The sequence below is a fragment of the Spea bombifrons genome, chromosome 1 (genome assembly GCF_027358695.1).
Source record: "Spea bombifrons isolate aSpeBom1 chromosome 1, aSpeBom1.2.pri, whole genome shotgun sequence".
NCBI classification, from domain to species: domain Eukaryota; kingdom Metazoa; phylum Chordata; class Amphibia; order Anura; family Pelobatidae; genus Spea; species Spea bombifrons.
This window is the reverse complement of record NC_071087.1, coordinates 109,627,180-109,638,812: the sequence shown is the minus strand read 5'-3', so window position 1 is coordinate 109,638,812 and position 11,633 is coordinate 109,627,180. Positions and strand designations below refer to the sequence as shown.

The window sequence follows — 11,633 nt, the reverse complement described above, 5'->3', positions numbered from 1 at the left end:
CTTGTATTCTTGTGTAAAGGTGTAAAGGTTTTCAGGAAACCTGGTTAGGATTCATACATTTTGGTGCCTAATTGGATTTAACAGAACTTGTCCATTTGTATTTCTGTCACAAAAGCTGTCACATGTGTATAACCTGGCCAAAAGCAAGCGAGTGATTAACAGCAGACGGAGAGCCGCAATTTTCCCATTCCCGATGATGAGGATTACGACAAAGGAATATATGCTGTTCCAGTCCAAACAGAGATTAACACTTGCCTTGTATAATTAGAGGAATAAGTAGCTTTAAACTGATCAACTAAGTTTTTACATTGTTCTTTGTATTGACAGTGCCATAGATCTCTTACATGCCTCACTCAGTTTTCAAAGTTCTTCCCCTTGAATTAATTCCATTGAGAAAAGTACAGAAAGTTTGAGAAATACATTTTGTGATACCATTTATTAGACCCTTAAAATCCACTGCCGCCTGCTGGATAATAACAAAAATAAATCAGTCGCCCTAGTTATGGTCGAACTATACAAAAAAAATATGAACTACAGGTGGGACCTGAATTTTTTTGTATTTCAGTACAAAATTCTGGGAGTCCTCGCTACTGCTAACCCCAAAGTTAAATGAAGAACAGAAAAGCTTGCTTCAAGGTGAAAGCAAAAGGGGCAGGGCATTTCTTACATCATGTAGTGTAGTGTAGGTGAGTCCTTAAAGAGGCATTAAAAGTACTGACCCTGCTAGGAGGAATAGTTGAAAACATGGGGCTACATAGGCTATTCAGCCTTGTCCAAGTAGTGCCCTCTGACTGTATCTTCTTATTATGGCCATGACTTGTGGTTTTATTAATAAGTTCCTTCATTAAGACAGTAAGCATTAGAAGCCATCTACTTCTCTTCTTTTATCAAACTGTTGCATGGCGATTCAGTGTTGCCATTTTTTTTCCCTGTGACTTCTGCAAGCTCTCCAGGAGCAATGTTTTCAGCCTTAGCCGTCCTCAAGGCAAGTAGAGCAGGTGATGGTAGAATGGCTCCTGTAGAGGCAAGACTACCACTTGTTGGGAGAGGACTACTGGTGAGATAGGCTGTGTACTGGTTCCAAAAAGACAATGGGCTGACTCCAACCAGTTGCGTGGGAATTTCTTTAGACAGGAACTCCTGCAACTTCACTGGGGTTCCTGAGAGCAGGGGGCCAATGTTATCCAGAGAGAGCCGTCTTCCCCTTCTCGAGTTGTTGCTGCTCCATACATGTGTGCTCATATGGACCTACAATTAAAAAATATTATGTTATTTAACAGGAATTGAACATTAACCAGATTCAAATTGTTCCTTTAAGTTTACAATTGTAATAACCACCAAATTACAATGCACAAGTACGTAATCTTCTAATGGACTGTGTACACCTTGGATTTTTCTTCCTGGGCAAGTAAACCTAGAAAGGTTTAAAATTAGAGTTGGAATTAGAGGATACCAGTGTTTAACAGAACACGTCAGAGGGGATGTAAACATGTTCCTGGGAGTAGTCAAAGACTAAGGTTGATTACATTTAGATTTATTTATGTAGGAAATTAAGACCTTCATTTAACAAACATCACTAGAGCCATTTCGGATGCAAATTTCGGGAGATTGATTACTGTTATTTTAGAACTAACTCACATTCCAAATGATCATTCTAGGTTATGAACACAATGGTTCACGTCAGTAGCTATCACTAGTTATTGAGGATGGCTGCTTAAACAGGAGAGCCCAGGATATTTTTCCTGTTCACTGCAATTAACTTGGGTACCTACCTTTAGGTTCCCCCGTGTGGTGAATGCCCTTCCACACATATTGCAGGAAAAAGGCTTCTCTCCTGTGTGTATCCTCTCATGAATCTGCAAGGCACTGGCTGAAGAGAATGTCTTCTTACATACTATGCACAAATGCTGCTTAGGGCTGCGTCTCAAAGGAGGGGAAAGGGACGAGGGCACCGGCAGTTGAGGAAAGTGTACTAGTGCCAATGTCTGGGATGGGCTTACCACTTCACTCTTCACTGAGCTCACCAGTAAATTTTGTGCTAGAGGTGGCAAATCTCCAGCTGGACATTTGGGGCTGCTGATCAGCTGAGGAGAGAAGGGTTGGCTCACCTGGTGTGCGTGGATAACATGCTTCTTCAGAATGGATGCCTCCAGGAAGCTCTGCTTACAAACAAGGCAGTGGAACAGCCCATCTTTCATGTGGCACTTGCTATGGTGGTCCAGTGACTCACCATTTGGTAGTATCTCAGAGCAGAGGCTGCATTTGAGGGTGGTTGTCTCTGGTAGACATCCTTCTTGCTTGTTAGACATAGTATGCTCTGAATCCTGCTTGATTCCTGTATCATTTTCATCATCAGAGGCCTTAACAATTTTATTTTGGGGACTTTTACTTGAATCAGTGTTCATTGCATATTCCTCATCATTGCCAGCTTGGACATTTGTTTTAGAATTTGGAATGATTTCAGGGACTGGCTCACTGGCTATATTAGGTTCTGATGATGTTATTGATTCTTTGGTTGTATTCAATATATGAGTAGTAGAAGAGTTTATGTTATTTTCTGTGTTCGTTGAGGCAACTGTGGTTGCAGTATCATCTTCCATGATGGATACTTCACAGTCAACAAGGGCTGTTTTTTCATTTTCTGATTCACTTACATCCAAGGATTCTTCATCAGTGCTAACCTCATCAGAGAAGTCTGGCACACCCTTATCTTCTAGGTCTTCAGTTTTGTTACCTCCTGCATCTGAAAGTTCACCGTTTGGTATTTGCCCTCCTAAGTGCATCCTTATATGCTGCTGGAGAGTAACAGCATTAGTAAACTTCTTCTGGCAAATCGGGCATGAATTCTGAGGCTTTGAGGATAAGCTGGATTTATGACTCACAAAGTGGGCCTTTAAGTTGCCCTTCGTGGAAAATGCACGTCCGCATATTTTACATTTGAAGGGTCGTTCTCCACCATGCTGGTTATAATGAAGTCTGAGAGCTCTTGGACAGCTAAGTACCCTTAAACAGATAACACACTGGTTTGGAATAGCTGCTTGTTTGTCAATTTTCTCCACTAGTTGTTGTAGCTTTGAGGTCTCTGAGTACCCCAGTGGATCAACTGTATATGAAAAAGGGAAAGTCCCAGGTTTAAAGTGGCTAGCCAGAAGTGCCCAGCTTGGAAGTGAGGTCACCAATTTGCTTAGTTGCATTCTTCCACTGACAGCAGGTGCTCCTGTATCTGACCTTTCTCCTGGAGGAGTGTTTTCATCAACCTTTGTCTTAGGGAAACTTGGACCCTTTAATGTTGAGGCTGCCTCTCCAGGCTTCATAAGGACTAGTTTGCCAATTGATGGGAGGACCTGAGTAGTTGAGCTGGAGAAAAGACTTTCTGGAGCGAACACTGGTGGTACAAAGGGTTTTTTCTCTATTGTCTCTTCTTCCATCTTCTCTGGAGGCACTGACATACCATACGGTAGGCCGGTACTAGTCAATACATAGTCTAGATGCTCAGGAACCGGATGCGGATTCATTTGTATATGGGGATACTTTTCCCGATGTCTATGGAAGTGTACTTTTAAATTGCCTCTTGTGGTAAAGCGGTTGCCACATATGTTGCACTTGTATGGTCTCTCCCCAGTGTGAGAACGTAGGTGAATTTGGAGAGCACTGTCACTTCCAAAGACCTTTGCACAGAAACGACATTTGTGCCTTCCTGATGTCCTCTCTTGCTGACTTTCACTACGCATAGGTTCACTGTTTTTCTGTTTCAGCAGGCTAGGGGCAGTATCCAAAACTCTAGCCCCTAAAAATAGTCCACCTTGCAAAGTGGACAAACCTGGTGGAAAAATGGCATGTGGAGAAATGAGGTGACAGGGTGGAGAGCTTGGAAGTGAAGCATGCCCTGGGGATGGCTTGTCATAGAATCCCGCCATAAACTTGTCTTTCACATTTGGGATGTTCCTAACATTGAAAGACTGCACTATCGGGTCATAAAGATGTAGCAAAGGCTGTTTAGCATTTTCATCTCCACTAATAGATTTTGGTGATTCTGGAACAGGCTGAGATTGTTTTGAGGGGCTAGTGACATGCAGAGACTTGGATCCCAGTGACTGGGGAGTTGTTTGTGTTAAAGGAGACATAGAAAGGGAACCCAACATGAGCACCTGTTGACAAATTTGTTCCGTTATTTGCATTTGATGTATCTGCCTTTGTTGTAAAACTCGCAACTCTTCCAGTATCATCGGGATGTTTATAGTGCCAGGAGTTGTTTGACCACCAGAAACATCTTCTTGGCTCACTGGAGCCATCCCAATCTTTGGCCCTGTGAGTCCATCCATAATTAAGCCGCCATTAGGTATAAGAAAACGCTGGGATGGCCCTATTCCCTTCTTGCCCATATCTGCCCTCATTTCACCCATTTCCATGTCACATTGTTCTGTCACTTCTATTTTCTTTCCTGTTGTTATGTTATTTGAAGCGGATCCTTCAGTAACATAGCTCTTCCCTGATTCCTCTTGGTTTTCTACTATCACCACAACTTGGTTGTCGTTCGAGCAGCATTGTTTGTGCCTGGCAAAATCAGAGGGTTCATCAAACTGTGCACAGCACTTCCGGCAAACTTGAATATCTTCTCCGGCTGTATCTCCTGCAGAAGAGCACAATTTATTTAGTGATGTATATGAATAAAACATATTTTCTGTGGAACCATGGCAAAGAATGGGTTACACTAACTTTCTGTACGTTCAATAACAAATGTAAAGAATACAGTTTTTAAAGACAACGAAAACCACTAGTAAGTTTGATCTCTTCACTGCTAACTGAACATCTTATAACTGGCCCATTGTTGACATTGCCTTGGAGAACTGTTTTATAATAAGACTGTTCTAGCTGCATTTCCAATAATGGCCATGAAATATGTATGACAAAACGTGTCTCGGGCCCTTAAAACTACGTGGGGTTATACAAAGGCTCTAGGACAAAAGAGACTCACAAATAATTAATGCAGATGTGGAAGGGTTTGCAGCCTACTTTTTATGTGTAGTGTACATAAATTATGCTATTTAAAATGTTAACACCTGCAGAAAGTAAAAGCCTTATTGCTTACTATTTACCTGGTGTTTTTTTTTTTTTACCAGTTATGATTTCTTAGACAATGTGCATTGAAAACCCAAATTTTTTTTAGTCTGAAACAGGGTATGTTTTATATGGATCTTGTCAGATTCACAACATAAACAATGAGTTAATCTAACCCAACTTTGGCACATCATACACCTCCCTCCCCATATTTTTTCCTGTGAAACCCCCATTTCTATCTGCCCCCCTGCCCACACAAACACACACTCTCTCTTCATCTAACAGGGCTCTCTTTGTATCCCAGCTTTTGTGCAGCATTAATACTCTGGAGAGAAAAGCCAGCTTCACAGCTCCTGGTAATTGATTTGTATTCACACAAGAGCCAAGAAGACCAACTTCCAACCATTGATATGGTAATCGCTTCATAGTAACTGTCCCTTGTTCTGGCTAATTTACTTCTGGGTTCTTCGAGCTTAATTAAACTTGTTGAATTGGCTAAGGGTATCAAGGCTTACATACTGGAAATAGAGGATACTTAGCACCAAGCTAAACTCCCTTATAAAATGTGTTTATCTTATAGACTAAATGTATGTTCATAACTAAGACTGTGAGAGACTTGTACCTGTGTATGATTCCATTAGAAACTGACAAATTAAGGGGGATCACATTCTTATTTGAGACACCATCATTTCTGCCTTCTGTGCTAAAGGGAGCCCCTCTCCCAGTTGGGGAGCTGAAGAGCAATATTGGCCCCTGATATGATATTCACGTCCAGAAACAGTATGGAGCAGGACAAACAAAGATATTACCCTTTTAGACTTGTGTCAGCCTTTTAAATTCTTGTAAGTATGAGGTCAGAAAGCCTATGAAGATCTCTGCTCTGGCTATACGACACAAGGAGCTTCTCTCATGCATCCGTAAGTATCAGAAGGCCAAAGGGGAGCCAAAGTGTGAAGGAGACTTTTAATGGCCCTTTTCCTGTGCATGCAACTCACTGACAGATAAAAAACCCCTCCTAATGGAAACTGACTGACAGACTAAGTTAGATCTTGTATTTGCATTTTGTGAGTGTGACACTGACAGAAAGTGCTCCTATTCAGTGTGTGACATAAGTTGCTCTCTTAGCAGCATTAAGACAAATATTGATAGAAGTGCTATCCTCTGTGTTTTGCCCCAAGCAAAAATATTCACTGGCTGAAAATCGAGCATTTAACAAGACTTACCTAAGGATGACTTGGTGCTGCAATATCAACTACTATATTTAAATGCCAATACTATCTATTGACTAATACCTTAGTTCAATAGCAGGGATAGGAAAATGTCCATACAAGGGCACCAGTGTCTGTAACAAAGTTTGTTAAGGTCCATAGAACATCATTAAATTGTCCACCCCAGACCCCAGTAAATGTCCGCCATGAGTGCTATGATGCTGCATAAAGTTGTAATTTCTGGTTCCTGACAAAGACATAGGACATTTACTGGTAGGAGAGACCACCCAGCAAATTTACTATTTTTCTGATACTGAAATACATAAAAAATGTAGTTCCCAGCTCAGTTGCTTACAGGTTTAGACAATGCCAAGGTCATAAAGCATTACCCTCCTAAATATACTTTTCTGTAGTAGGCCTTTTTACTTCAAAGATAGCCTTTATGCAAAAGAAAAGGTAAATGGCATATGGGCAATAAAAAATATTTTATATGATATACAGATACATTGGAAACAAATAACGATGAAGCTTAACACTCTGTAAAAGTTGTATTTATTTCACCAACTCTGGCAACATTTCGAACCTACTATGGGATTTTTCTCAAGCTTGACTTGATTTGCAGCAGTTTCTTTTTTCCACACAGTTTTAGTTACAGGAGCTGACTGGTGCTTCATGGCTTGAAAGAGAAAAAAGTGAAGTCTCTCCTTTGTGTGTCCTAGACGCCGATAAGCTAGAGAGACCTTCTCCCTTATAGATGTATGTCACAAGTGAACTTATTGAGCCCAATTATACTGTATGTTGACTCTACTTCCACTCTCCATATTGATTACTCCTCTTTCGTTTCTCTATACTGCTTTCCCCCTTTCCTCCCCTCCCCTCATTTTTCCCTATTCAGATCCTGGGAAAAGAGATTTTGCAGCTGGCTGAACTAAGGTTGTGAGTCACAAAAGCTCCCTCTCATCACAGCGACAATGCAAAGAAAGTGTCCCAACCCGACGAGCTGAGAATGGAGCCCACCCCCCTTTTCCCATCCATTCTCCGCTGCTGATTCTACTATCCAAGTAGACTTTATCTCCTCACGCGTTGTGTGGCCTTGCTTTACACATGTGATCTGTGCCAACACATACGGCTGTACATGGGAAGGGTACCAATGTAAAACTTAGCATTCTAATTCTAACTGTAATCTCTAGGTTGTAAAATGAGTCTTTCTTAACTAGCTAACTATGATATACGTTGGGGCTACATGAGTAAATTACAATTTTTGTTTCTTCACAGAAACGTTATCTAATATACAAAAATTATAAGGTATTACAGATCGTACGTTTCCCTTCCACAGAAACATCACAGTATTTGATTCTAGAAAACAATACTGTCTCTCTAAATATGTGATTTTATCATCTTTAGAAATATTGATATTGTTACTTTTATTATACTAGTGAGTAAACACACAAAAACAATGTTTCTGATTGATTTACACTTACATTAGAAAGCTATATAAATATACAAAATAAATATAATGCATTCTGTTTGTTCGGAATGTTTTATAAAATAATTCATTTTTGTAAATTGTTTCATTAATGGAAAAAAGAAAACTGCTAAAACTAAACTTAATGGACTTCTAGCATCAATACATGTGGGTTTATTTCCAGCAAGGTGACAAAATGATTGTAGACAATTAAGTATTTTAAACTTTTACAATAAATGCTGCTCTAAATGGGGCTAAATCTATGATAACTTTGGTTGGTTTGGCCTTTTGTGAACATGCCCTATGGTGACCTTCTGACTTTTTCACCAATTGTTTTTGACCCCAGGAAAAAAATGAATATAAGGCCACAGGCCCTGCGTGTTATAGTATGAGAATTAATATGTGTATATATTAAGCATTCAGCAAACTGTACATGGGATAATATTTACTAAGTCACAGTTGACGGTAGGCATCAGGGCCAATTTTCCACAAGTCAAAAAGGACCACGGATTTTCCTTCTACCTGCAATCATGGGACTGTAAGACATAATAGTGTCCATAACCCCAAAAGCATTGTAAGCTGTGCGGAAATAAGGTGGGCTTACATTTAGCCATTCAGGTAAAAACACTTGCAGACATTTAGGAGCCATATAGTAAATTGCCAAGGACCCCTTTGTTATTACAGACAACCATGGAACGCCCAAAGGACACAAGTTCACCATTATATGCTTTCGAAGAGTTTGCCTATAAAATCAGCATATCTCACTTTAAAACATAAAAACCCCCACTAAATAACCAGCTTTATCATTTTTTGATGGTCTATGGTTCTTTCTGGTATGATAATTAATGTTGATCTACTTTAACTATGTTCTAAGATTTTGATAGAAACTGTACTTTAAACAATGCCATTTCTTCTCTGTGGATTGTCATAATGCCATACCATACCATTACCTAAAAAGCAGTTCCAATTTAAAAACAAATGGGTAGAAGATTCTATTTTTTGTGATACGAGAGTTAAATATAAATTTAAAAAATCAGATAAGATTCTATTTTTGGGATACAGTTATCTCTGGCTATCTAGAATTTTTGAGATGTGCTCAGTAAGGAATCCAGAGAAAAGAGTGTGAGTAGTTCAGCATAGGTATTGAAGAACAACACTCAATGAGTTATTGATTTACAAATACTGTAGGTATCAAATTATTATTTGGGTTTATTCGCTAAACATTGGCTCTAGGCCTGGCTATGATTTTCTCTTAGTAATGCAGAACTGTTTCTTTACAATTGACTGTTCAGTGATGGGGTTTTTATGCATGCCTATGTGAACAGCAAGTGTAAGGCTAGCATGCTCAACATTTAAAGCATTACTGTAAAGAGGGGTAAATATTGTCTATATATTGTGTTAGATACATTTCTAGCAAAACTATTCATTTTCAGCAATAGAAAGATTCATTGTTACAGCCTAGGTACTTATTACGTAAAACAAAGGCAGGTTACGTCAGTAGCTTTGATGCCAGCCAGTATTTGAGCTTCATTTGCTTGGCAAAATGGATCAAACATTTCACACTTTGTGATTAATTATATCGTTCTAAACCATAATGGAATACCTACTAAACTTCTACCCAACTTTGAATGTTTTAGAGATTCTCCTTGTAAATTCTGTAAATATTTTATGGCTGAACAGCTTTGTCATTTATAAAAAAAAAAAAAATACAATGCTATATATTGAATGTGAAAACAAATATCTCTCTGTTTCAACTGATTTTTCAGGTAGCTTTCTCAACTGTAATGGACAACAATTCCCATCATGCTCTGACATGCATTGCTGATATTTAGTCCACCACAATTGGAGTGCCATATGTTGCACCCCTCTGTGTATTCTTGCATCGACCTTAGATTTAGGAACAAAATTAAGATCAATGATATGTAGATTGTAATTTATTAATTTATGCACATTCTCTTTATATCACTTCCAGCATCCCATGGCCATAGCGCAAGAGACTAGCATATAGATCATGTGATATGATAAAAGTGCATGTTCTGTAACAAGTAAAAAGATGATCCAGATCTTTTTGATAAATGTGGTACAATTTGTTTTTACTCCTAATTTTACACACCTCACGTGGACAATTGCTCTTAAGTAGGTATACGCAGTCTACACTATTGGATTTGCTCGTTTTAAATAGTTTCTTCTTGACAAACCTAGCACACACACATCCTCACTCCTCTGCAGTGCTAGGTAAAGGCATGCGTTTCAGTCCTTACCATTTTCTGAAGATGTTGAGTTGTCGCAGTCTGAGATGAGCTGCTGGGGTTTTCTCTGCTTCCTGCGGGACATCTTTTGCACTGTCACTGATTTCCAAGGATTAAGCCTTTTTTTGACTTAAAACTCCGGCTCCTTTCAAGAGCAGATGTGAAAAACTGACCTTTACCTGAGGCTTAATTTGTTTGTCTCCTTGTAAATTACATCTCTTTTTCCTTTGCGCCTCTTTCCTGACAACACTATCTATCTATCTATCTATCTATCTATCTATCTATCTATCTATCTATCGATCGATCTTCGTTGTCTTCCCTTGTCTTGCATATACTGGCAGCAAACTTTCTTTGTGTTTCTGTTGGTGGTATATTTAATGTTTCGGTGTGTTTGCCATATCTTCGCTCTTGTCTCAAACTCTCAGAAGCATCACTGTTGGTCAGCTACTAAATAGACCCTCCTACTTTTCCTGAACTCCCACTTATTGTGACAAATAAGAGGAGAATTCCATGAAAATGACTGATGATTGCCCCTTTGGAAATGGGTGATTAACCCCCTCCCACTGTCACTTCATTCTAATAACAAAGGCAGATTTTGAAGTGCATTGGGTAGGTAATATAATTAAGAATCTAATTGCGTGCAATACATTTCGTGTCTTCATAATTTTTATTCTAAGACAGGGGAGTGAAGCAGTGGAATGGATAACTTTCACATAATTCTATATTCTTTTGCATGACCCCTGTATTACAGGCAATAACAATTCAAGCATTTCCAACATGCATTGCTCCTGGGTTTTATATACTTTTTATTCACTACCTTGCTTTCTTTTGTAGTATAAACTCACAAGAGGATTGTTTTATGACATACTTTTTGATCTATATAGTTCACAGCATTGCGGAATAATTTTCGCATGATATAATTGCTAATATCTGTTATACGGGGCTGTATTTGCTCCGGTTATAGATAATTTCATGGGTCAGGCGTGGGAGATGTAGTCCATGCGGCTCACGTACTGTGAATCTGAATATGCAATCATAAATGCACTCATTTTCTGCGAAGTGTTAACCTCTGCAAGACAGGCCCATTTAATCTGCAGTGTGAACGTTTATTCCCGTAAATAAAAACTGTAAAAGAAAGCATCAGCGTTTTAAAAATTAACAAGACTCCTGTAACTCTAAACAAAAGACTTTGGTAAAGTCTAGTGAATAGTTTGTATTCTGGGGCTTCACAAATAAGTATTCTTTTCTTCATTCTCCCTCTGTGTCTCCCTTTGATCGCTCTTCTCATTCAGCATGTCATGAAGTTCTTGCAGGGAACAATAACTCCGTGGGGGAGAAGGGAGGGCAGTGGAGGGGAAAAAAAGGGTAAAAAAGGACAGTGGGAGGAGGTAGGGATTGGAGGGGTAGTTGGTGAAAGTATCTATAAAGCTACACAGCAGATGTCTTTGGACCTGCGTAATTTGTGTGTGCTGTCACATACACCACCTCAACGGGATCCTGGAGATATGTGTTCAGCCAATTTGTAGTGCCCCAGGAAATCCTGTGACCTTAACCGTTTTCATGCTGGAAGGGACATTACAGTGTCACAGAGACAGGAATATGAGTTTGTCATTTAGGCTCCCCAACAGAGGAGTGATCAACTGAAATGCCATA

General features: G+C 39.4%; 1 protein-coding gene across 2 annotated transcripts; it reads right to left on the bottom strand.

The window, feature by feature from the left end:
• Positions 1 to 717: 717 nt before the first annotated feature.
• On the bottom strand, positions 718 to 10,452 carry SALL2 (spalt like transcription factor 2). 2 transcript variants are annotated; one of them, XM_053468476.1, is made up of 3 exons: positions 9,993 to 10,452; positions 1,773 to 4,630; positions 718 to 1,248 (listed from the first exon to the last, which is right to left on the bottom strand). In XM_053468476.1, the coding sequence occupies exons 1-3, from the start codon at positions 10,063 to 10,065 to the stop codon at positions 871 to 873; spliced, it is 3,309 nt and encodes a 1,102-aa protein (XP_053324451.1). In that variant the 5' UTR covers positions 10,066 to 10,452; the 3' UTR covers positions 718 to 870. The 2 variants fall into 2 exon arrangements, with proteins under 2 accessions (XP_053324451.1, XP_053324452.1); XM_053468477.1 differs by having other exon boundaries at positions 2,109 to 4,630; positions 9,993 to 10,450.
• Between the last annotated feature and the right edge of the window lie 1,181 nt (positions 10,453 to 11,633).

Coding starts and splice junctions, on each gene's coding strand:
- SALL2 (XM_053468476.1), bottom strand. CDS start 10,065: ATGTCCCGCAGGAAGCAGAGAAAACCCCAGCAGCTCATCTCAGACTGC. Junction 4,631..9,992: donor CTCAACATCTTCAGAAAATG/GTAAGGACTGAA, acceptor GCTCTTCTGCAG/GAGATACAGCCGGAGAAGAT. Junction 1,249..1,772: donor CCACACGGGGGAACCTAAAG/GTAGGTACCCAA, acceptor TTTTAATTGTAG/GTCCATATGAGCACACATGT.